The 26,059-nt window shown below is 46.0% G+C and overlaps 1 protein-coding gene across 24 annotated transcripts in view; it reads left to right on the top strand.

The window, feature by feature from the left end:
• Positions 1–26,059, top strand: part of PPP1R12B (protein phosphatase 1 regulatory subunit 12B) — a 211,001-nt gene that overhangs the window by 123,398 nt on the left and 61,544 nt on the right. Inside the window, exon 19 of one of the 24 annotated variants that reach the window (XM_033843179.2) lies at positions 6,914–24,780. The exons of 22 other annotated variants lie outside the window; for them this stretch is intronic. In XM_033843179.2, coding sequence (XP_033699070.1) covers positions 6,914–6,928 — 15 coding nt within the window. In that variant the 3' untranslated portion in view covers positions 6,929–24,780. Of the gene's footprint in view, positions 1–4,795; positions 5,017–6,913; positions 24,781–26,059 lie in introns of those variants that run through there. One more of the 24 variants, XM_033843087.2, reaches the window with a different exon arrangement.

Genomic DNA, 26,059 nt, shown 5'->3' with positions numbered 1-26,059 from the left:
CCCCCCTGCCCCCATTCTTACATTTGTTTTTTACTGAGCAGGTTACATGTTTGAATTGAGCTGCTAGTGGCATCTCGCCTCCTTGAGTAAAGGAAGGTCTTCTTGAAGGACACCTCGAAAGCCTCCTGAGAGTTTCAGGTTCAGTGGTAGAGGGTCAGCCTTCTCCTGCCAGGTGGGAGGGTACTTATGGAGAGAGGGTACATAAGTAGGTGGGTACTTATGTCTGTCCATCCTTCAAATAGGAAAATGCTTCTCCCTCTAGAATCCCTATTGCTTTTAGGCAAATCCGGTGGCATCAGTCTGAACAGAATCACGACACTTTACCTTCAAAATCAGCAGTGTAGCGTCCAGTCCAGAGTGGAGCCTGTGGTCTGGTGGCTAACCCTCCTGCAAGAGGCCTTGGTTATAGGAGACACTGTTAAGGAAGCATTGACCAGTAGGTTGTTCAGATACCGGCCGTAGATAACCGGTAGCAGCTAGTCGGGAGAGACCTTGGTCAAGTGTGCAGAAGATATAAGTGATTAAACGTTAAGACTTTCAAACTAAATCAAAGAGAGGCTCAAAGTGAAATTTGCCAGCAAAGCTTGGTTTTAAACTAAGCTTTAACAGAAAATAAAACTTGCTTTGGGAGCCATTTGGCCCCAGAAGTATCTCTAATACCAAAAGCCACTAAATGCATTTCCCATTTTGTCCTGCCTTCTCTTTTATAAGCTTCTCATGTATTCACTGAACAAGTACTTCCAGGTGCCTGTGGGCAGGGGTGCAGCAGTGAACAGAAAGCCCTGTTCTCGTAGAGTCTCCATTCTGGTGAAGCAGGCGGGCAGCGAGTAAAATGAACGTGCCAAGCAAACGGTGTGTGGAAGATGAAAAGCCGTGTGGAGTGGCTCCAGGACTCAGGAGCGGGGAGTGCAGGGCGGGGGGCGCTGAGCATCTAAGGGGGGTCGGTGTCGGCCTTGCCGCGAAGGCAGCACTGGAGCCCAGCGTGAAGGGAGTGAGTGGGGAGCCCCGTGGATGTGCGCAGGCAGAGGGAACAGAGCCTGCGGGGCCGTGAGGCAGGAGGACAGGCAGGACCTGTGAGGAGACGGCGTGGGCATGAGAGCCCGCGGCAGAGCCCGGCGGTTGGTGCCAGGGGGTGCGAGCCTGTGTAGAGCTCTGCGCAGCAGAGGGGCAGGAGTCACATTCTGGGGGGACTCCGCCTGCTGTTTGGAGAAGACCCTCTATGTCACCCTAACCCAGGACTGACGAGGGGTTTGGGCCAGGTGATCGCAGGTGGTGAAGATGCTGAGAAGTTTTCATATGCACGGTGTATTTCAGACTTAGAATCAGCAAGACTTCTGCGGGATTGGGTATACGGTGAGAAGAACAGAGGGGGGTCAAGGTTGGCACCAAAGCTTTTGGCTCAAGTGCCTGAGAGGGTGGAGTTTTCATGAACTGAGATGGAGAGGACTCTGGAAGGGCAGGCCTTTGGGTTTGGCTCTAGAAGCCCTGGATTTGATGTGTCTGACCGCCGTCCACAGGGAAATGTCAGGGGCGGAGTTGGAGGTACAGACTGGATGCAAACATGCAGGTTGCCTCGGGAACCATGACATCGGAGCAGCTCACCAAGAGTGCAAGTGTAGACAGAGACGCCCAGGAAACGGGCAAGTCAGAGCACTTGGCTCTGAGAATGTGACTGCAGTTTCCCCCTTTTCCAGAACAAAGTCAGGCAAACAAAGCACGCTCACACAGAACAGCAGGTAGTTTGCGTATTATTTCACCTGCTTTTCTCAACTGGTGCAGGGCTGTTCCCCGTGAAAGCTGCCTGGCCTGTTTGTGGAAGAGCCATGTAGTTGTGGAGGAGAGCCAGTTCCTGGAGCTCCCCTGACAGCTTCTGAAACAGAAATTACTGCCTCTCTGCAGACCTTGTCTGGAGGTCTCTGAAGACCAGGAATGTCATAAGACTTTTTGTTACAGGAGAGGAATTCTACCGATTAACTGTATCTACAAATGATCTTTTAAGCTGACTCAGCTTTTGCTTCCCTTTGCCTTACCTGACTTCCCTCAGTTGATTGCATCTTTGAATAACTAGCGCTCCATTTCACTTAAGGAGAGGCTTTCCTTGAAAACCTCATTTCTAGGTGCTGCTCATCTGTACCAAACTCTGGTTTATCCCTGTGCTGCCTACAATGGCGGTCGTAGGCTTGGGGTTTTAGAACCGAAAGCAGCTCTAAACTTCTGCCCTCCCCTCCCCTCCCCTCCCTCCCCTCCCCTTCCCTCCCCTCCCTCCCCTCCCTCCCCTCCCTCCCCTCCCCTCCCCTCCCTCCCGTCCCCCTCCCACATCACATACCTTGCAGGATCTCAGGTCCCCGACCAGGGATTGAACCCAAGCCACGGCAGTGAGAGCGCCAAGTCCTAACCACTGGACCACCAGGGAATTCCCTGAACTTCTCATTTTAGAGATCACAGCTGAGGAGGCCCGGAGAGAGGGAGCACAGCTGTGTCTAGGGCTTTGCGCCGCATTCTCCTGAGTCTGTATCTGTCGTGTGTGTTGGGTGATGTACTGTCACAACAGGCTAGGCGTGCAGACCCAGGAGCTGGGCTCCCGGGGCAACCCCACCTTGACCGCTGAACTGCTTTGGACGAGATGCTTCAGTTTCCTCATCTGTAAAGTGGGGATAATAATAGTGTCTACCTCTTAGAGTTGTAAAATGAAAATGAGTTAGTGCATTTAAATAGTTAGAGATGAGTAAGAGCCACTCAAATTATTTTCCAAATCTGTAGGTTCCTAAATCTGGATGAGAGAATGGCTTTTGGAATACTCTCACTGACCTCAGAATCATGTGATTTTGAAGTTAAGTTATTAATTTATCCATAAAGAATGGATTCTTTGAAGAGTCAGAGAAGTAGCTCAGGCTCCAGCGTGTGCTTGTGCTCTGAAAATGAACCTGATGAGTTTTGAGAAATAAATCTTAGAAGCAGTTGCTGAGGCAGGGACAGAAATGAGTAGAGAAGGAAGGACCGAGAACTCAGTGTTTCCTAGTTTGCTTGGAGCCCTTTGAAGGCCTGAGGAGAACAAGCCCCTGCACATCTCTGTGTCCTCAAGCAGGCTTTAAGCCTTCTGCCTAAACACCCTCCCGTTTCTGTTTTTCTGCATGTGTTCCCACAGATCTTCACCACTCCCCCCACTCTCTTTCTTCGAGTAAATAACGGCCCTTTTTCCTACTTGCTCTGAGTTTTCACAGTCTTGCGTCTGGCTGTTTGCTGGATCTTCACCCCTCTGTCAAGCAAGATTTTGAACTTGTTACTTAACCTTGTGAAGCCCCTTTATCTGCTGGAGGGCGTCCAGCGATTTTCTGTCCGCTCCACCGCTGGGCAGTGTCTTCGCCATTCTCCTTTTAGGTAAAAGCCTAGGACTGTTTTGCTTTCCCTTCTCTCTGGGGCCTGATTGCCTAATATGGTAAAGTATGTCCCAGACAAGCCTGTGCTGTTGAGATAGAACCAACAGTCTAAGTTTAAAGACGCGGTAGGTAAGCTCTCGGGTGGAGTTGCTTATTTCTGTAGTAAAGTAGTAGTTTTCACAGTGTACCGTAAAGCCACCATAATCTTTGTTTTTAAGCAAGCCACTCTTCCTTTTAATCGAGTGAAAAGATAGTAAAATATAGATTTTCCTCCCTCAGCTTCTTTATCTTCAGCCAGATAAGAAGAGGAGGAGGAAAGGGTGGTTAGCGTGTCCCTAGAATGAGCGGGCTGGAGAAGCCCGGGAAATTTGATGATAATGCTCATAGGAATAGATTTAATGAGAGGGCCGTCATGAACAGCCCCCAGGGCTCGGCAGACTCTCCGCGCAGGCCGTCGGGGTCCCAGCAGTGACGACGGGGGGCCGGGGGTGCGGGTGGAGAGACTGGGAAGCGCCTTCTGTCCAGGCTGCGTGAGGGGGCTTCTCCAGCTGTGACTCCACGCTCACTGGACGGCCTCTCCTTTCACTGCACACTTGCTCTTGCTTTGCAACCGTCGTTCTTAAAATACTACAGCTGCTGGGATTTGCTATATATGGGTCATACTTGTGCCTTGCTGTAGCCAAGCTGTATAAACCATCTTGAGAACAAAGTTTCCTTTGGCATCTTCCTTCCTTTTAAGGACTCTATTAATTTTGGGTCATGCCATTGCCAAGCAAATCTCAGTAATCAAAATACACATGTATTCCTTTCAGACCCGGTAATTTTTGGACCCACTGTCCCACGTCATCAGTGAATTCTGCTTCAGTCAGAAATCGTTTTTAAGATAGAATAAATTGACCTTCAAGGTATCTGTTTGAGCTTTGCTCAATGTCTTATACAAAGATGTGAACTTTATCAACTGCTGAGGGTAGGACAGTTAACCTCTTGACCTTGCCTTTTATTCCATTCTCTTCCTTCTCCGACTGCCTTTAAGGTATCCGTTTTTGTTAGTGACCTGTAACCTTATGTCTCTTTGTTGGAGGGATGCCAGTGAGCTTGAAACTCTGCTGGAACTTGTCTTTCATGATTACAAAGGCAATGCGTTTCATTATAGAAAATATACGAAGTACAGAAAAGTGTAGAGAGTATTTCTAGAGGAGGCTGTCCTTTTAGGGGTCACCGCGATGGCTGACGTTGTGGATGCGTTTCGTGGTCAGGGGCCAGGGAAGCCAGACACCCTTGTGTGTCCCGTAAAACAGACAGTTGTCCCGCAGCTGGGCTTCTCACCGTCTCCCTGGACAGTCAGCGATAAAAGCCTTTCTGTTATCCGAGTTCAAAACCCAAGTTGATTTTATGTATGAACTCACATTTTTTGGCAGAGGGAGGTTCTAAATATCCAACCACCGTGTCAGCTGAGGAGAAATTGCACCTTGGTTTTGCTCACGCCTGGCAGCAGTGCCTCCGGCACGATGACGTCATCGCACAGCACCCCCCTTCGTGACAGTCCTGTGGGGGGGTCCACGCCTCCGGCTGCTCCATGGCACCTCCCAGTATTACTGGCCCCCAGGTTTACACATTGAAATACGTGTTTCATTATAAATGATTTTCTGTTTGTTTCTTCTTCGTGTTTAATTATTGATTTTTGTGATTTTAGCTGAGTTTTACATCTAAGAATTTCATTTCAGGATAGTCAAAGTCGGGGCGGGGGTGGGTAGAAGATATTTGTTATAAAAGGAGATTCATACCGCTATAAAGAATAAGAAAAAGTTGTCTAAGTCATTCACTCAAAAGAGATTATTGTTTGACGTTACGGTGAATCTCCTGCCGGTATGTTTCCTAAGAGTTTTTTTTTTCCAAGACCAGAGGAGGATCGTTCCCGCCCTGAGCACTCCTGGGACCCCATCATTACCGTGGCGGCAGCTTCCTGTGAGGTTGTCTTCAGAGCACTCAGTCAGTCTGTGCTGGCTTTGATCGTGGAGAGCCTCCAGGGATAATTGCTCCCCTTTCAGTGCAGTCTGGGGGTTACCTTAGTTACAGGAGTCTTCATTTCTCCTGTTGATGGTGTGGCTGGAGAGCTTTAACCATGGCTTAGGCTTAGCTAATGCCAGCGTTCTAGCCCCATGATCGAGGTGGAAAGCTTAGTGTGGGATTTGCAGCTCTTTCTCAGTGAGCGAAGTGTTTATAGATCTGCCCCAGCAGGAATGTTGAGCTTGAGGCACTGATAGATGTCGCCTTTCCCGGTGTTGTTGTGGGAGGACCGGAGGGGTAGGGTGGTGGGGTGAATGGTCACAGTTTACCAGTCTTCATTTTCTCCAGCTCCGTCTTCGGTCAGGCAAGCTCAAGAATCAGAGAGCAGGCATTTAGGGACATGAATTTCTTTCATGAAAAACCATAATATTCTATCCAAACGTAACCCTGTAAGGTACACAAATGTTCCCACAGGTGTGCCTTAGCAGTGCATGCTTTCCTGTGCTTTTAACATTTTTTGTCTTCTTACAACCCAAACTCTTACACTGTGAATTATGCCAACGTTATTGGCTACTGAGAAGAGAGAAGGGACTTTTAAAAAGCCCTTTAGCCAATTAATAGCTCAAATGAAAATACTTAGTATGGTCTTGGAGCTTATAGCTCCGGTTATATTCCTGAAATATTTTTCAGGTTATAGAAGCATTTTAAGAGGAAAATAACATGTTTGGATCTCGTTTAACCAAGTGAAACAGTTCATGCGTCAAGATGGGGCTTTGCCTGGCGCTGAGGGACTTTCAGAAGTACTTCACCAAGGTGGCGGTCACGGGGCTGTCATCACCGAGTGCTGCGGTCTCCCTTTCCCCGAGTGCCCGGCTGCTGTGGAGGGTCCACATTCTGCGCCCTGGGGGGAGGCGGCGGGCAGGTGTCCGGGCCTATTCTTCAGCAGTGGGTGCGGAGGGGCGGCCAGCCTAGTCCTGGTCTCGGCACCTACCGCTCTAGGTCAGGGCTCAGCAGACGCTTCATGTGAAGGGCCTGACCGTCAGCGTGTTCTGCTTTGCCGGCCACAGGGTCTGTCGCGCCTGCTCGGCTCTGCTGTCCAGTGGGAAAGCAGCCGTGGACAGTGCGTCATGAATGGGCGCGGCTGTGTTCCAATAAAACTTTATGCACAAGCAGGCTGGTGGGCTGCACTCGGCCTCCGGGCCAGGCCCCGGTTTGGCAGCCTCTGCTCTAGGTTCCCGGCTCAGAAGGAGTTTGCTGACGTCAGCGTGGCTCCAAGCGCCCACTGTCCCCCATCCAAGCACTCCTTTGGTAATGCCGCATCTTGCTGACTCTGGAGCACGACTGACAGCTCGTGGGCAGGGGAGTCACCTGTTGCGAGGCGTCCGTGTCGTCTGTCCTCAGCCGGAAAGGCACTGGTGGATTTTGGTCCCACTGCAGGAAACGTGGCCAAGCTTCCCGAAGGAGGAGCCCAGGAGGGAGAGTGTCTGTCTTCTGTATCGTCCACATGGAGTTTCTCTGCTCTGTTACAGGTCTTTACCTTCTGAGGAGAAAGTCTGAGATGGTGGGTTCCCGGTCTGTCCCTTATCGGCATTTCTCACCTGAGCCGTCCCTTCCTACCTCCCAGGGACCTACAGGCACGGCTGGACGCAGGCAGTCGCTTGCCACGTGAGAAGTGCAGCTCTTTGTAGGCTCTGACCACAGCCGAGTTGGCGCCTGAGGCTCACAGGTTCTTAGGAGGGTGCCTGTCCAAAGGTCGTTGCTTGCTGTCAGTCACTCTAACGGCTGGTTATCATTTGAATTCCTCAGGAGTAGATTCTGGAATTTATTGTCTTTTGCCTTGTTAGCTTTCAGTCTGCAGAATATATGCAGGAAGAATTGCGGGCGGGGGGGCGGATTTGCAGAGGGGTTGACATAAATCTTCAAAGCTTTGACCCTGCTTTTACTTGAAATGATATTTAAAAGGAGTGGATTTTTAGAAAGAAGCTAATGAAATTTTGATCCTTCAACAATTTTAGGGAAAAAAGTGATGAAAGCTGACAGTGATCTGTCACAGTAAAGACTCCTGTCAGATGTGGGAGCTGATGATAGGTTAGCACCATTAATTTTGTGCCAAGTGAGCAAAACCAGACCTTCTCTTGAGAATACGGGTCTACCTAACGTGTGCCTGTTGTCCAAGAAGTCTCTTGGGTCGCTGGTGACCTTTGGTGCTCAGGAATAAAACAGTGAAATACCGTTCGGGCACCTGCGAGATTATTTCTGGCGTGCTTGACTCGGAGCTCTGGGCAGGCTTGGGTACTGGCGCCCAGCGAGCTGAGCGGTTCTCAGTGATGACGGGTGAAGGTAACAGGTAGAGCTTCTGCCGTCGTCGTCCTCAAGCTGGTCAGGAAGAACCAGTGCGGTCATTTGTTTAGGACATGGATTTTCGAGCCTCTCCCCGCGCGATTCCGAATTGGTGGAGGGTGGAAAGCCTGGGAGCCTGCATCATACAAGCCTCCAGGGGAATCCCAACGGGCAGGTTTCACAGACACTGTCCTTGAGGTACGTGAACGTTTAGGGGCTGCTAGCATCCCAGGGAGGCCGTCATAAAGCCTAGGACTCCCTGGGGCACAGCTCAGAGCCAGCCTCCACTCCTTGCCTCCCTGCAGAAGGCACGCACTGATTGGGTGCCCGCCATGTGTTGGGCTGCGCGCCTCGGGGATGCAGGAGTATGACAGCAGGCATGCTCACATCCTGAGGGGCAGGAGCCGGTCCTGTTAGACGCCCCCATCGAGACACCTAACAGGCCGTTGAACCGAGGAACCTGGTGGTTGTGGAAGACGTGCAACGGATCTGGAGTCACTGCCTTAGGACGGGGATTTAGTGCCCGAGGACTGGGTGAGACTGCTCAGGAAAAGGGCACAGTTAGCACAAAAGGGCCTGTGGCTATGTTCCAGATTATTCCAGGGCTGGCCCTGGACAAGACCCAGAGTATTTCTCCGATTGTAATGGAAGAACGTGTACAGATAAGTTGGTGGATCTCATGGTGGGAAAACGAAGTAGCTCTGATCTGCCTTTTTGTCACATACACACTTTATATGTACAGAGCAATCAGAGCCTGTTAGAATCCAGATGAAAGATAACGAAATAGGTCTCTAGTGCTTCGCGTGGACTGAACGGGAGAAGTCGGCAGGACTCACTGTCTTCCTGGCTGTGGGGCGGGAGCATCGCGGGAGTGTGGGGTGGCTGGGAAGATGCAGGGGCGGGGGAGACGGTGCTGGCTTTGGAGCCAGAGACCTACGTTCAGAGCCAGTTCCACCTCTTATTGGCTGCATGGCCTTGGAAAAGTCGTTCAACTTCTCGGAACTCTGACAGTGCTTTAATCTGCAAAATGAGATCACTGTTCCTGTCTCACAGGCTTAATGTAAGGAACAGCAGTACAAATGTTTTTTACTTTAGGTAGTGCCAAGCTTTTAATAAATGAAAGCTACTAGTATAATGGTCCTACACGTGTCTCCTTCCCCCCGTCTTTGAGCTTCTTTATTCCCATTCCTTGGAATGCTCTTCTTGCTTTATTGCCTCTTTCTCCGACTCCCCCTCCCTTTTTAGTGCACATTCATGTTTTAGGCTAAGCTCCACCTCCTCCAAGAAGCCTTCCTTTGATCCCTCCTCCGACCGGACTAGAGTCTTCTCAGTATCTTGAATTTACCTTTAATACACGGTGATTATCATTATTAGATTGTATTTGCCAATTAAAGTAAAATCCTTAAAGTTGTGGTCTGTTTCTTCTTCATTATTTTACCCTCAAGATCTAGTGTTTAGGTATGTTTTCTCTGAAAACTTGTAGAACAGCTCGGTTGGTGTCGTTCACATTTCTGACTTGGTGACTGTGTGTGCCGCGTGCTGGAGTGAGGCTGGGAATTCGGGAGGAAGAGCGTGTTTGGGGCGCAGGTGACGATTTTGCTTTCGGTCGTGCTGAGCTGGAAGGGAAGCGTCCCACACGCGATTGGATGTGTCGGCTGAGTGTGGGGAGGTGCGGGGCTGGGGGAAGCGAGGGCGCCCATCACCTAGGCCGTCTCTTCAGACGCGCTGCCGCCTGTGGAGCCGCCTGTGAGTGCTGAGTGACCACAGCCAGCGCGGTGAGCATGGTGGCGCTGGCCACGGCGCTGCAGCAGCTGCGCTGGTGGCAGGGGCGGGGCAGGAGACGGGCCGCTGCACGGAACAGCTTCCCCACGGGAAATGGGAGCTCCGCTGCCAGAAGCAGGGAAGGGGAGCAAGTGCCCCCACGCCTGCCTCGGCCACGTCACAGGACTCTGCTGCCCACAGAGGGTGCGCTCGGAGGCCCCGGGCCTGGTGACTGGCAGGCATTGCTGGCTCGGGAGGTCAGTTTGGGGGCGGGGACAGGCCCTGGGGCAGCGGCATCTACTCCGTGACTGACTGCGTGCAGGGCGTGTGATGAGTTTTCTGGGGTTAATAGTGTCTGGTTCGTAGCCATTTGCTCTGGGGGCAAAGCTCCAAAATAGTTTGCTGATTAAAAAAATCTTCTACATGCACCCCAACGTTCATAGCAGCACTCTTCACAATAGCCAGGACATGGAAACAACCTAAATGTCCAACAACAGAGGAATGGGTAGAGAAGACGTGGTACATATATACAATGGAATATTACTCAGCCATAAAAAGGCTTGAAATGATGCCATTTGTAGCAACATGGATGGACCTAGAGATTATCATACTAAGTGAAGTAAGTCAGACAAAGACAGATACCATATGATATCACTTATCTGTGGAATCTAAAATACGACACCAATGAACTCATCTACAAAACAGAAACAGACTCACGGACATAGAGAACAGACTTGTGGTTGCCAAGGGGGAGGGGTTGGTGAGGGAAGGATTGGGAGTTTGGGGTTAGCAGATGCAAACTATCATATATAATATGGATAAGCAACAAGGTTCTACTTTATAGCACAGGCATGTATATTCAATATCCTGTGATAAAACGTAATGGAAAAGAATGAAAAAGAATATATATGTAACTGAATCACTTTGTTGTACACCTGAAACTAACACAACATTGTGAATGAATTCTACTTCAATTAAAAAAACAAAATCTTCCTAAAGGCTGGAAGAGTTCAAATAGATCTAATCTTCCTATCACTTGGCCAACTGTGGTGACGGCCCGATTTTATGCTTCCCCCGACTGCTCCCCCAACACTCCTTACTGTGCATTGCTGCTGTCTCCTGGCCGCCCGCTCCCACGTGGATGTTCCGAGGGAATGAAAAGCAGAGTGTCTCTGCCTCGGAGGAGCTCTTTCCACAGTTGACGCCAGCTGTGAGGCAGGGGTTGGTTATTGATCCGTCGGCGGGGGGCGGCTGTCTGGCACCGTCAGGCTCCCAGCTTGTTTTCTCTGACGTGCTTCTGCCTTTTTTGTGTTTAGCTTACTCGTTTACAGGATGCTTTCAGAGAGAAAGCCCAATCCAGGATTGAGAGAGTTCTGCTTACGCCACACCCAGAAGCTTTTATAGAGCGCAGCTGTGGAGAACAGCCCTAAGAGGTTCTGGTTCATCTAAGAGGGTTTCCTCAAAGCAGAAAGCTTCCTCCCAGCCCCCGCTTCTCCCCGTCCTCAGTTGCATCATCTCCCCAGAAGGGTGCCACAGGCAAAGCAGAGCCGCTAACGGTGCACCCTGGGGAGGGTCAGGGGCTGGGCTGACTCCAGCCTCGCCGCCTCTGGTCCACAGCAGCGCGGTGCTCTGAGGAGCTGCTCCTGTGGTGTGTTCCGTAGCCCTTTAAAGAGCTCGTCTGCTGGCCTTGACTTCCTGGCAACGATGTTGTTCCACCGCAACCTACAGCTGACCTTAAAGGGGTAAATTTGATTTGGATAGTAATGATTATTAGAAAACTATTTCAACATAGACTGGTTAAGAAAGTTAAGGAGGAGTATGTAACCTCACTAGTATTCAAAGCTATAAATGAGCATCAGGAAGTAGGATTTTATTTTTCACCGACCAAAATAGGAAAAGATGTTGAAAAGATAATGGCCAGTTTAGGTGGGAGGAGAGTGAGATGGGTCTCCTCGTATTTCATGTTGGGAATGCAAATTAATACTTCCTTTTTGGAAAGCAAATTGCCAAGGTATCAAAGGCCCTGAGCTGATCCAGAATTTTCATTTTTGGAAGTCTATCTCTAGGAAATAGTCCTGAATATGAAAAAGGAAAAAAAAAAGCTTTATGTACAGAGATTTGAACCACAGGGTGTGTTATATATATGTGGCTCTCTAAACATTTGTCCATTCAGTAAATACTCGAGTGCCTGTTATATGGGAGGTGTGTGTTTGGTGCTGTTGAACAGAACGAGTCCACTTGGCGATTTATAATAGTGGAAAAAGCGGGAACAACCTAAATGTCCAGTATTCTGGCAGCAGTTAAGTAAATGATGATTCGCGCACACAGCGGATGCTGTGACTCACAGCTTGCTTTCCATCCCCTGACGGCCAGCGCTTTAGGGTGTTTCCTCGGAACAGACTAGAGTAGGAGGCAGCGGTTTGGAAATGAGTTGCAAAGGCAGTGTCACGCCCTGGATAAATGCTCATGATGAAGTGTCATCGAATGAGCTGGACCCACAGGTACACCTGTTACGTGAGCACACGTGTGAGGGTCAGAGACCGAGGACGGCCACCGTGCGTTGGCGGTGGCTGTGTTCCTGTGGTGGGACAGAGTATGACCGACTCTTTTCTACTCATCTTTATTTTCTGAATCTTCTTTGATGAGCCCCTGTTGCTTGTGTAATTTTTTTTCCTAAATGCTTTGGCAGCACAAACTTTCAGAAAGTAGAGGCTTGAAAGTGAAGCAAAGTGGAGTGTAGGCTGCCGTCATGAGCTGTATCCCGCTCTCTGACTGTCGCCTGTTTCCGCTGCGTGGAGTACCGCGGGGGGATCGGGGCGCAGGCAGCCAGGGGCCTCTCAGGGCCTGTGTGTTTGGGAAGCCCTCTGGGGTGTTATCTGAACACTGCCTGGGACTGGGGGGCTGAGGGCCACCCCGTAACGTCAGGATCAGCGTGGTTTCTGGCGCCGTGCGCTGAAATTGAACAGCTCACATACAGTCACAGTTCTGAGAAGCTGTGAAATGTACCCCTGAACCCAGCTTCACTCCTCCCCCCGCCCCGCTCCCCCGCCCCGCTCCTTCTCTCCACGTCTGCTCGTCCGCTCACCTGCTCGCGGGCCGCCGCGCCCAGGCCTGACTCGGTGGTGCTCAGGGCCTGCGTGCTCACCTCCTGGGTACAGCCGCGCCGTGCTGCCTGCTTGTGCTCCTCCGGCACTTGGAGCTGGTCAGCTGGAGATTGACTTTCGTGTCTTCTCAGCTCTCAGGGACGGACGTGTCTGGGGCTTGGGCGGGGGGAGGTTCTGTTTTGTCTGGGCTGGCTTGCTATGTTCTGTTTGAAGCTTAGATTGCGTCTACACCCCGCACCAGGCACCAGCAGGTGTGCTTTGCAGAGTGGTGGTCAGACAGACAGATCCCTGTGTCTGGTGAGGCTCATTCCAGGAGTGCTTGGCCCTCTCCCTTCACCTGGCAACCTACTGACTCAGCATGCTTATACGCCAGCAAACTGTGGAGGTCTCAGAAAGCTCTTTCTGGAAGGCACTTTACAAACTGTTCTAGCCCAGCTCCCTTATTCTATAGATTAAGCACCTGGGCCCCCAAGGGGGCATGGCTTCACCTGAGCTGTGCAAGGACTGGGTGTCAGAGAGTGCAAGCCCTGAGCCCCCAGACCCGCTGTCCTCCTGCAGGGCTGGGTGTGCCCCCCGGCGCAGGGGCTGGCTGCCCTTGCTCCCGAGTGGGGAGAGCGCCCTCTTCTCGTGCCCGTTGACTCAAGTATGGGAACTAGGGGTAGAGTTCATACACGAGCTTTACAGCAGAGGCTGCTGCTGCCCCCAGCTTAGTACCTTTTTAAAGTCACCTTCCCTCCGTACCTCACGTTCCAGTATACCCGTTATTTCTTTCAATCCACACAGTTTCCAAATGGCAGGAATATTCCTCCACTACAGTTGATGTTGAGTTTGAACTTTGGATATATTTGCTAATGTTTACAGACTGGTGAGGTTAGGGGAGCTGAACTGCTATTATTTCAAAAGTAAGAGCCATTAGTGATAAGGGTAATTCACAAACGGATGGTAGTCAAACTGGCAATGGTAGATACCAGAAAACAGGACAGTATCTTCAAAGTGCTGTGGGAAAACAATTACGAACCTACAGCTCTATGCAGTGATTTATTTACACAGCAGGTGTAAAATAAAGGCGTTTTCAGACACACAGGGGCTAACTGCTCAACCCGCAAACCCCAACTGATGAAAGAACTAAGGAATGTTCTTCAGCAAAAAGAAAAATAAATGCAGAAAGAAGTGAAATACAAGAAACAAAGTGTTGAATACGGTAATAAAGCTATCTTTCTTTAATGTTTAAAACACTGGATCTAGAATTCTAGAAATAATGTGGTGTTAAAGGTGTAAAACTGTCCTGTGGTTCTTGTTTTCAGCAGAAAAGATACTGATTAACTTTACACACTTTTAAAGAAAAAAAAATACTTAAATAAGTGTTAAATTACTGTGTAGGAATAACCACTAAAGTCATACAGAATTAGAAGGTACAGCTCCTAAATCAGTAGAGGAAAAACAGGTAAGTTGAAGATTCATTCACTCCACCCAATGGAAAACAGGAAAGGGGATGAAAAGAAGAAAAGGGGAAAATAGGAAATACAAAATAAAATGTGTAAGTAGTCATGATGAACATGAATTTACCTATAAAGCCAGAGGCACTCAGGTTGGATTATTCTACTATAAGCTCTCTTCAAAGTTGTACTTAGCAGTAAAAGATAAAAGTATGGGGCGGGTGGGGAGAATATATGCAAATACTCACCAAGAGGAAGCTGATCTGGCAACATTAATAGCCATCAAAGATAATTTTAAGGGCTTCCCTGGTGGCGCAGTGGTTGAGAGTCCGCCTGCCGAGGCAGGGGACGCGGGTTCGTGCCCCGGTCCGGGAGGATCCCACATGCCGCAGAGCGGCTGCGCCCGTGAGCCATGGCCGCTGAGCCTGCGCGTCCAGAGCCTGTGCTCCGCAACGGGAGAGGCCACACAGTGAGAGGCCCGCGTACTGCAAAAAAAAAAAAAAAAAAGATAATTTTAAGCAAAAGACATCAAATGACAGGAAGATATTTCTTGATTGTGAAAAAGGAACAATCCCAAAGAAGTTATAAAGTAATGGACTGGAGACACTGAAAATATAGTCTCAAGATTCATAAAACAAAAGCTGTCAGAATAACACAAAGAAACAGTATATCCACAATCAGAGTTTCAGATTTTAACACACCTCTCTCAGAAACTGTATCAAACAGACAAAAATAGTTAAAGGACATAAAGGATTTGAACGCCATAATTAACCAACTTGATCCAATAAATACAGAGCACACATGGCATGTGTATCATGAGGACCACACTAAATTAAAACTCAGCATTCTCTCATTCATTCATCAGATATTTCTTGAGTGCCCAGTGTTTGCCATACACCGTTCTAGGCATGTGGAGTGCATTAGTCAACAAAACAGACAAAGAGCCTGGACTCGTGACGCTTATCTTCTCCCGGGGTATCAGGAGCAGGCAAGCAGTGGACAGCAGCCACAGTGAGGGATTGGGTGGAGAGAGGACAGGCTGTATTATCAAATAGGGTGTCTGAGTAAATCTCATTGGCAGGCTGAGATTGGGGCAAAGAATTGAAGAAGCTGAGTGAGTTAGCCATAAAGCTATCTGGAGGAAGAGTATTCCAGGCAGAGGCATCAGCTAGAGCAAAGGCCATAGAAGAAGCTGGGGAGGAGAGTAATACGAAAGAGAATCAGATCATGTGGGTGTAGGGTGTTGTAGGCCTTTTTCATTTACTCTGCATGAAATGAGGAGCCATTGCAGGAATTTGAGTAGAGGAATGGCATGGTCTGACTTACGTTTTAAGGTAATCCCTCTAGCTGCTGTATTGAGATTAGACTTGAGACAAGAGCAGAAGCTGCCGGACCGTTACAGTAATTCAGGCAGGAAATGATGGGGGCTTGGAACACATGGTAGCAGGATAGGAGTTGAGAGTTGATAAGATTCTGGACGTGAGGAAAACACGACAATCCAAAACCTGTGGGATGCAGTAAAAACAGTTCTAAGAGGAAACTTTATAGCAATGCAAGCCTGCCTCAGGAAACAAATATCTCAGATAAACAACCCTAACCTAAAGGAGCTAGAAAAAGAACAAAGCCCGAAGTTAGTAGAAGGAAAGAAATCATAAAGATCAGAGCAGAAATAAAATGAAATAGAGACCAAAAAAAAAAAAAAAGAAAGAAAAGATCAGTGAAATTAAGAACTAATTCTTTGAAAAGATAAACAAAATTTATAAACCTTTAGCCAGACTCATGAAGAAAAAAACAGGGCCTAAATCAATAAAATCAGAAATGAAAAAGGAGAAGTTACAGCTGACACCACAGAAATACAAAGGATCCTAAGAGACTGCTACGAACAACTATATACCAATAAAAGAGACAACCTGGAAGAAATGGAAAAATTCCTAGAAATGTTCAAACTCCTAAGACTGAATTAAAAAGAAGTAGAAAATATGAACAGACCAATTACCAGTAATGAAATTGAATCAGTTATTTTATTTTTTTTATTGGAGTATAATTGCTTTACAATGTTGCGTTAGTTTCTGCTGTACAGTGAAGTGAATCAGCTCTATATATACATCTATCCCTCCCTCTTGGACCTCCCCCCACCCATCCCACCCACCTAGGTCTTCACAGAGCACCAGTCTGAGCTCCCTGTGCTATGCAGCAGGTTCCCACTAGCTATCTGTCTTACACATGGTAGTGTATTTATGTCAAAACTAATCTTCCAATTCATCCCACCCTCCCCTTCCCCCTTCCCTCCACACGTCCGTTCTCTACGTCCGTGTTTCTATTCCTCCCCTGAAGATATGTTCATCTGTACCATTTTCCTACATTCCACATATATGCGTTAATATACGATATTTGTTTTTCTCTTTCTGACTTCACTCTGTGTGACAGAGTCTAGGTCCATCCACGTCTCTACAAATGACCCAAATTCATTTATTTTTATGGCTGAGTAATACTCCATTATATGTACCACATCTTCTTTATCCATTCATCTGTTGATGGACATTTAGGTTGTTTCCATGTCCTGGCTATTGTGAACAGTGCTGCAATGAACATTGGGGTACATGTGTCTTTTTGAATTATGGTTTTCTCAGGGTATATGCCCAGTAGTGGGATAGCTGGATCATATGGTAGTTCTAGTCTTAGTTTTTTAAGGAATCTCCATACTCTTCTCCATAGTGGCTGTATCAGTTTACCCACCAACAGCCCAAGAGGGTTCCCTTTTCTCCACACCCTCTCTAGCATTTATTGTTTGTAGATTTTTTGATGATGGCCATTCTGACCGGTGTGGGGTGATACGTCATTGTAGTTTTGATTTGCATTTCTCTAATAGTTAGTGATGTTGAGCGTCTTTTCATGTGCCTCTTGGCCATCTGTATGTCTTCCTTGGTGAAATGTCTGTTTAGGTCTCCCGCCCATATTTTGATGGGGTTGTTTGGGTTTTTTTGATACTGAGCTGCATGAGCTTTTTGTATATTTTGACCAATCCTTTGTCCATTGCTTCGTTAGCAAATATTTTCTCCCATTCTGTGGGTTGTCTTTTCATCTTGTTTATGGTTTCCTTTGCTGTGCAAAAGTTTTTAAGTTTAGTTAGGTCCCATTTGCTTATTTGTTTTTAATTTTCATTACTCTAGGAGGTGGGTCATAAAAGATCTTGCTGTGATTTATGTCAAAGAGTGTTTTTCCTATGTTTTTCTCTAAGAGTTTTATAGTGTCCGGTCTTACATTTAGGTCTTTAATCCATTTTGAGTTTATTTTTGTGTATGGTGTCAGGTAGTGTTCTAATTTCATTCATTTACATGTAGTCCAGTTTTCCCAGCACTATTTACTGAAGAGGCTGTCTTTTCTCCATTGTATATTCTTGCCTCCTTTGTCATAGATTAGGTGACCATAGGTGTGTGGGTTTATCTCTGGGCTTTCTATCCTGTTCCATTGATCTATATTTCTGTTTTTGTGCCAGTACCATATTGTCTTGTTTACTGTAGCTTTGTAGTATAGTCTGAAGTTAGAGAATGTGATCCCTCCAGCTCCGTTTTTCTTTCTCAAGATTGCTTTGGCTATTCGGGGTCTATTGGGCCTCCATACAAATTGTAAAATTTTTTGTTCTAATTCTGTGAAAAATGCCATTGGTAATTTGATAGGGATTGCATTGAACCTGTAGATTGTTTTGGGTAGTGTAGTCATTTGCACCTTATTGATTCTTCCAATCCAGGAGCATGGTATATCTCTCCATCTGTTTGTGTCATCTTTGATTTCTTTCATCAGTGTTTTGTAGTTTTCTGAGTACAGGTCTTTTGCGTCCTTAGGTAGGTTTATTCCTAAGTACTTTATTTTTTTTGTTGCCATGGTAAATGGTATTATTTCCTTAATTTCTCTTTCTGGTATTTTGTTGTTAGTGTAGAGGAATGCAAGAGATTTCTGTGCATTAATTTTGTATCCTGCAACCTTACCAAATTCATTGATTAGTTCTAGTAGTTTTCTGCTTTCATCTTTGGGATTTTCTGTATATATTATCATGTCATCTGCGAACAGTGACAGTTTTTCTTCTTCTTTTCCAATTTGTATTCCTTTTATTCTTTTTCTTCTCTGGTTGCCGTGGCTAGGACTTCCAAAACTATGTTGAATAATAGTGGTGAGAGTGGCCAACCTTGTCTTGTTCCTGATCTTAGAGGAAATGCTTTCAGTTTTTCACCATTGAGAATGATGTTTGCTGTGGGTTTGTCGTATATGGCCTTTATTATGTTGAGGTAGGTTCCCTCTATGCCCACTTTCTGGAGAGTTTTCATCATAAATGGGTGTTGAATTTTGTCGAAAGCTTTTTCTGCATCTGTTGAGATGATCATATGGTTTTTCTTTAATTTGTTAATATGGTGTATCACATTGATTGATTTGCATATATTGAAGAATCCTTATATCCCTGGGATAAATCCCACTTGATCATGGTGTATGGTCTTTTTAATGTGCTGTTGGATTCTGTTTGCTAGTATTTTGTTGAGGATTTTTGCATCTATGTTCATCAGTGGTATTGGTCTGTAATTTTCATTTTTTGTAGTATCTTTGTCTGGTTTTGATATCAGGGTGATGGTGGCCTCATAGAACAAGTTTGGAGTGTTCCCTCCTCTGTAGTTTTTTGGAAGAGTTTGAGAAGGATAGCTGTTAGCTCTTCTCCAAATGTTTGATAGAATTCGCCTGTGAAGCCATCAGGTCCTGGACTTTTGTTTGTTGGAAGATATTTTTAATCACAGTTTCAATTTCATTACTTGTGATTGGTCTGTTCATATTTTCGGTTTCTTCCTGGTTCAGTCTTGGATGGTTGTACTTTTCTAAGAATTTGTCCATTTCTTCCAGGTTGTCCATTTTATTGTCATATAGTTGCTTGTAGAAGTCTCTTACGATCCTTTGTATTTCTGCAGTAAGAGTTGTGATTTTTCCTTTTTAATTTCTAATTTTATTGATTTGACTCCTCTCCCTTTTTTTCTTGATGAGTCTTGCTAAAGGCTTATCTAATTTTGTTTATCTTCTCAAAGAACCAACTTTTAATTTTATTGATCTTTGCTGTTGTTTTCTTTTCTGTTTCATTTATTTCTGCTCTGATCTTTATGGTTTCTTTCCTTCTACTAACTTCAGGTTTTCTTTGTTCTTCTTTTTCTAGTTGCTTTAGGTGTAAGGTTAGATTGTTTATTTGAGATTTTTCTTGTTTCTTGAGGTGAGCTTGGATTGCTATAAACTTCCCTCTTAGAACTGTTTTTGCTGTGTCCCATAGGTTTGGGATCATCGTGTTTTCATTGTCATTTGTTTCTAGGTATTTTTTTATTTCTTCTTTGATTTCTTCAGGGAGCTCTTGGTTATTTAGCAGCACACTGCTTAGCCTCCATGTGTTTGTGTTTTTTTACAGTTTTTTTCCTGTAATTGATTTCTAATCTCATAGCGTTTTGATCAGAAAAGATGCTTGATATGATTTCAATTTTCTTAAATTTTCCAAGGTTTGATTTGTGACCCAAGATGTGATCTGTCCTGGAGAATGTTCTGTGTGCACTTGAGAAGAAAGTGTATTCTTCTGCTTTCGGGTGGAATGTCCTGTAAATATCAGTTAAGTCCATCTGGTCTGTTGTGTCATTTAAAGCTTGTGTTTCCTTATTTATTTTCTGTCTGGATGATCTGTCCATTGGTGTAAGTGGAGTGTTGAAGTCTCCCACTATTATTGTGTTACTGTCGATTTCCCTTTTTATGGCTGTTAGCATTTGCCTTATGTATTGAGGTGCTCCTGTGTTGGGTGCATAAATACTTACAATTGTTATGTTTTCTTCTTGGATTGATCCCTTGATCATTATGTAGTGTCCTTCCTTATCTCTTGTAACAGTCTTTATTTTAAAGTCTCTTTTATTTGATATGGGTATTGCTACTCCAGCTTTCTTGTGATTTCCTTTTGATGGAATATCTTTTCCCATCCCCTCACTTTCAGTCTATGTGTCCCTAGGTCTGAAGTGGGTCTCTTGCAGACGGCATATATAGGGGTCTTGTTTTTGTATCCATTCAGCCAGTCTGTGCCTTTTGGTTGGAGCATTTAATCCATTTAACTTCAAGGTGGTTATCAATATGTATGTTCCTGTTACCATTTTCTCAATTGATTTGGGTTTGTTTTTGTGGGTCTTTTTCTTCTCTTGTGTTTCTTGTCTAGAAAGGTTCCTTTAGCATTTGTTGTAAAGCTGGTTTGGTGGTGCTTAATTCTCTTAACGTTTGCTTGTCTGTAAAAGTTTTAATTTCTCCATCGAATCTGAATGAGATCCTTGCTGGGTAGAGTAATCTTGGTTGTTGTAGGTTTTTCCCTTTCATCACTTTAAATATATCCTGCCACTCCCTTCTGGCCTGCAGCGTTTCTGCTGAAAAATCAGCTGATAACCTTATGGGGATTCCCTTGTATGTTATTTGTTGCTTTTCCCTTGCTGCTTTTAATATTTTTTCTTTGAATTTAATATTTGTTAGTTCTATCAGTGTGTGTCTTGGCGTGTTTCTCCTAGGGTTTATCCTGTATGGGACTCTTCTGTGCTTCCTGGACTTGGGTGGCTATTTCCTTTCCCATGTTAGGGAAGTTTTTGACTATAATCTCTTCAAATATTTTCTCAGACCCTTTCTCTTTCTCTTCTTCTTCTGGGACCCCTATAATTCGAATGTTGGTGCCTTTAGTGTTGCCCCAGAGGTCTCTGAGACTGTCCTCAGTTCTTTTCATTCTTTTGTCTTTATTCTGCTCCTCGGCAGTTACTTCCACCATTCCATCTTCCAGCTCAATTATTCGTTCTTCTGCCTCAGGTATTGTGCTGTTGATTCCTTCTAGTGTATTTTTCATTTCAGTTATTGTATTATTCATCTCTGTTTGTTGGTTCTTTAGTTCTTCTGGGTCCTTGTTAAACATTTCTTGTATTTTCTTGATCCGTGCCTCCATTCTATTTCCGAGATTTTGAATCGTCTTTACTATCATTACTCTGAATTCTTATTCAGGTAGGTTGCATATTTCCTATTCATTTATTTGGTCTTGTAGGTTTTTACCTTGCTCCTTCATCTGTAACATATTTTTTTGTCGTCTCATTTTTTTTTTTTGATGGGTGGGGCTGTATTCCTGTCTTACTGGTTATTTGGCCTGAGACGTCCCACCCACACTGGAGTTTGCAGGCAGTTGGGCAGAGCTTGGCCTTGGTGCTGAGATGAGGACCTCCAGGAGACCTCACTCCAATTAATATTCCCTGGAGTCTGAGCTTCTCTGTTAGTCCAGTGGTTTGGACTCAGCGCTCCCACCATAGGAGCTCGGGCCCAAGTCCCGGCCTGGGAACCAAGATCCCGCAAGCCGGGCAGCGTGGCAAAAGAAAAGAGAAAAAAAAAAAAAAAAAAGGAGTAGTACAATAACAAAGAATAAGAAATAAAATAAACTTAGAAAAATAAAAAAATATATTAGGAAAAATAATAAGTGAAACAATTCCAACAAGGTAAAACAGATCCACAACAGAAAAAAGAAAAGAAAAAAAGCAGAACAATAACAAAGTATAAGGAATGAAATAAAATTAGAAAGATAAACTGTTTATTAGAAAAAAGAAAAATATAAAAGAATCAACAACACCAAGGTGAAACAGAGCCACAATCTATTAAAAAAAAAAAAGACCAGAAAAGGCCTTGGCTTTGAGGGGGCAGAGCTTAGGCAGAGGCGGGGTTTAGGGTGGGGGCGGGCCTTAGGCGGGAGCAACATTTAAGTATGGGGCGGGGCCTAGGCTTAGGACCTGCATGGTGGGGAAAGGCAGCACAACCTGAGGGGGGCTTCTGATTGCCTTGGAGTGTGTGCGGAGTTTGGGAGTTAAGAGGTAGGCCCTGGGTTGGGGGTGTGTGGGCGAAGTTTAGGCCCAGCATGGTTGGAGGGGGTCTGGGAGTGTGGTGTGTAGAGGTAGGGCCCTGGGCAAAGGTGTGGGGCAGGGCTTAGGCTCAGCATGACCAGAGGGAGCCCCGAGGGCGGAGGATTAGGCCTGGGATTTCAGCAGGCTCCCCCGGGGCCCAAGTGGGCAGGGGAACTGCTGGCCACGCTCCCTTACATTCCTCCACTCTCCCAAGGGTCTCCCCCTGTCCCCATTGATCCCCGAACTGTGGGTAGGCCCCATCAGGTGTGTGAACCCCTCCCCTCTCCAAGCCACCCCTGAGGGGCGCCGGTCCTGTCCATCTGGCCTTTACTTTTCCTTCCCCCTCCCTCTCACTCCCTCAGGACCCACATGGCTGGAGGGGGTCTCGGTGGGCAGAGCATCAGGTCCAGGACCTCAGCAGCCTCCCCAGGGCCCAAGTGGGCAGGGGAAATGCTGGCTATGTTCCCTTCTGATCCTCCGCCCTCTGGACTGTCTCCCCTGTTCGTTACCCCTCTGGGCATGGGAGCCCCTGCCCTCCCCCAGCTGCCCTTCAGGGGCGCTGGTCCTGTCCCACCTCCACTTCTTCTCCCCTATTGAATCCAACAATACACTAAAAGGATCATACACCATGATCAAGTAGGACTCATTCCAGGCATGCAAGGATGGTTCAGTATCTGCAAATCAATCAATGTGATACACCACACAACAAACTGAAGAATAAAAACCATATGATCATCTCAGTAGACGCCCAGAAAGCTTTTGACAACATTCAACATCCATTTATGATAAAAAAAAAAAAAACTCTCCAGAAAGTAGGGATAAAGGAAACATACCTCAACATAATAAAGGCCATATATGACAAGCCCACTGCTGACATCATACTCAGTGGTGGAAAGCTGAAAGCATTTCCTCTAAGATCAAGAACGAGACAAGGATGTCCACTCTTGCCACTTTTATTCAACATAGTATTGGAAGTCCTAGCTATAGCAATCAGAGAAGAATGAGAAATAAAAGGAATCCAAATTGGAAAGGAAGTAAAACTGTTAGTCTTTGCAGATGATGTGTTACTCTACGTAGAAAATCCTAAAGACACAACCAGAAAACTACTAGAACTAATCAATGAATTTGGTAAGGTTGCAGGATACAAAATTAATGCACAGAAATCCATTGCATTACTCTACACTAACAACAAAATACCAGAGAGAGAAATTAAGGAAACAGTCCCATTTACCATCACATCAAAAAGAACAAACCTATCTAAGGAGGCAAAAGACCAGCACTCTGAAAACTATAAGACGCTTGTGAAAGAAACTGAAGATGACACAAACAGATGGAAAGATATACCGTGTTTACGAATTGGAAGAATATTGTTAAAATGACCATACTACCCAAGGCAACCTAGAGATTTGATATAATCCCTATCAAAATACCGACGACACAGAACTAGAGCAAGTAATTTTTAAAGTTGTATGGAAACACAAAAGACCCCAAATAGCCAAAATAATCTTGAGAAAGAAGAACAGAGCTGGAGGAATCACGCTCCCTCACTTCAGAGTTTGCTACAAAGCTACAGTAATCAAAACAGTCTGGTACTGGCACAAAAACAGACATGGAGATCAATGGAACAGAATGGAAAGCCCAGAAATAAACCCACACACTTATGGACAGTTAATCTATGACAAAGGAGGCAAGAATATACAACAGAGAAAAGACAGTCTCTTCAATAAGTGGTGCTTGGAAAACTTCATGGCGACATGTAAAACAATGAAGTTAGAACATTTTCTCACACCATATGCAAAAATAAACTCAAAATGGATCAAAGACCTAAATGTAAGACTGGAAACCATAAAATTCTCAGGAGAACACATAGGTGGAACACTGTTTGACATAAACCACAGCAATATTTCTCTCAATCTGTCTCCTAAGGCAAAGGAAACAAAAGCCAAAATAAACAAATGGGACCTAATTAAACTTAAAACTTTCGTTTTGCACAGCAAACGAAACTCTTGACAAAAGACAACCTACTGAATGGGAGAAAATACTTGGCAAGTGATACGACTGATAAGGGGTTAATATCCAAAATACATAAACAGCTCATACAACTCAACATCATAAAAACAAACAACCCAATTAAAAAACGTGCAGAAGACCTGAATAGACATTTTTCCAAAGAAGACATACAAGTGGCCAACAGGTACATGAAAAGATGCTCAACATCATTAATCATCAGGAAAAGGCAAACTAAAACCACAGTGAGATATCACCTCACACCTGTCAGAATGGCTGTCATCGAAAAGAACACAAATAACAAATGTCGGTGAGGATCTGGAGAAAAGGGAACCACCCTGCACTGTTCATGGCAATGTAAATTGGTACAACCAATGTGGAAAACAGTATGGAGTTTCCTCAAAATACTAAAAGTAGAACTACCATATGACCCAGCAACTTTGCTCCTGGGTATACATCTAAAGAAAACAAAAACACTAATTTGAAAAGGTAATGCACCCCAGTTATCATAACAACATTTTTTACAATTGCCAACATATGGAAGCCACATCAGTGTCTGTCAACAGATGAGTGGATAAAGAAGATGTGGTACATATATGCAATGGAATATTACTCAGCCACAGAAAAGAATGAAATTTTGCCATTTACAACAACATAGATGGACTGGAAGGCATTATGCTAAGTGAAATAAGTCAGACAAAGAAAAGATATCACTGTATCTATCATCTATCTATCATCTATCTCTAGATACATGATCTATCATCTCATAGATACAGAGAACAAACTAGTGGTTACCAGTGGGGCGAGGGAAGGGGGAGGGGAATATTGGGGTAGGGGATTAAGAGGTGCAAACTACTATGTGTAAAATAAGGTACAAGGATATATTGTACAGCACAGGGAATATAGCCAATATTTTATTATAACTATAAATGGAATGTAACCTTTAAATTTGTAAATCGCTGTGCTGTACACTGGAAACTTATATGGTACATGAACTATATACCTCAGTGGGGAAAAAAATATTCTGGATGTACAGTATGTCAGGGAAAGAGCAGTCTTGGCTGACCCCAAGGTCTTTGGCCTGAGCAGTTGGAAGGATAGAGTTGCCATCAGCTGACATGGGAAGTCTGCAGCTGAAACGGGTTGGGGAGGAAAAGCAGGAATTCAGGGTGGGATCTGTTGAGTTTGAGGTCTCTGTAGACATCCATCTGGAAGATTGGACAGTCAGATATGTGGCATCTGTGGAGCGGTTGGATGATATTTAAAACCATGAGACTGTGAGGTGATGGAAAGGCAGTTTAGACAAGAGAGGGCCAAGGACTGAGCCTGGCCCACTCCCCACTCCGGGGGAACCGGGGGTACCAGCCAGTGGGCAGGAGGAGACCCAGGAAGCGGCAGTGTCCTTTCCAGTGTCAATGAAAGGAACGTACGGAGAAGGAAGCGGTTACCATGGTATTAAGTGTTCCTGATGAGTCGAGCTGATGAAGACGAAGGACTGACCAGTGAGTGTCAACGTGGAGGTCAGCGGGGACCTTGGTAAGACTAGTTCTGGTGGCGTTGTGGGACAGAAAGGCCGATCGCAGTGGTTTTCAGACGCAGTGGGGGGAGAGGAGTTAGAAACACTCAGAAGAGTCATTTTTTAAAAACAAGATTTTCAGCAGAGGGGGCAGAGACATGGAGTGACAGCTCCAGGGGAGACGGGGTCCAGAGAAGGGTGCTTTGGCGACGGGGGGCGTAGCTGCGTGCTTGCTGATGGGAATGAGTGGGGAGAGAGCAAACGAGGACAGAGCAGAATGGTGACCTGGGCGGAAGGAAGCACAGAGCCCTGGTGGAGTGCTGTCCGCGAGGGGCGGGGTCCGAGCTGCGATGCGACTCCAGACCAGTACGCCAAGCCCGTGGGCAGGTGCAGCAGGGGAGGGCCCGGCGACTGTGGGTAAACGTGGCCTCGGGGTTCTTGTCTGAGTGAAATCGAAAGGGGACCAGCAGCCAGGGAAGAATGCGCCGAAGTGGGTGAGATCGCTGCCCAGGAAGGCGCGTGGCCCGGGGGTGTCTGTGCTCCTGGCAGCGTGCAGTCCACCCAGGTTCAAGGGAGTGAATTTACAATGAGACTGGTG

The sequence above is a fragment of the Tursiops truncatus genome, chromosome 1 (assembly GCF_011762595.2).
Source record: "Tursiops truncatus isolate mTurTru1 chromosome 1, mTurTru1.mat.Y, whole genome shotgun sequence".
Taxonomy (NCBI): Eukaryota; Metazoa; Chordata; class Mammalia; order Artiodactyla; family Delphinidae; genus Tursiops; species Tursiops truncatus.
Note: the sequence above shows the minus strand (reverse complement) of the source record. Positions and strands in the feature narration are given on the sequence as shown.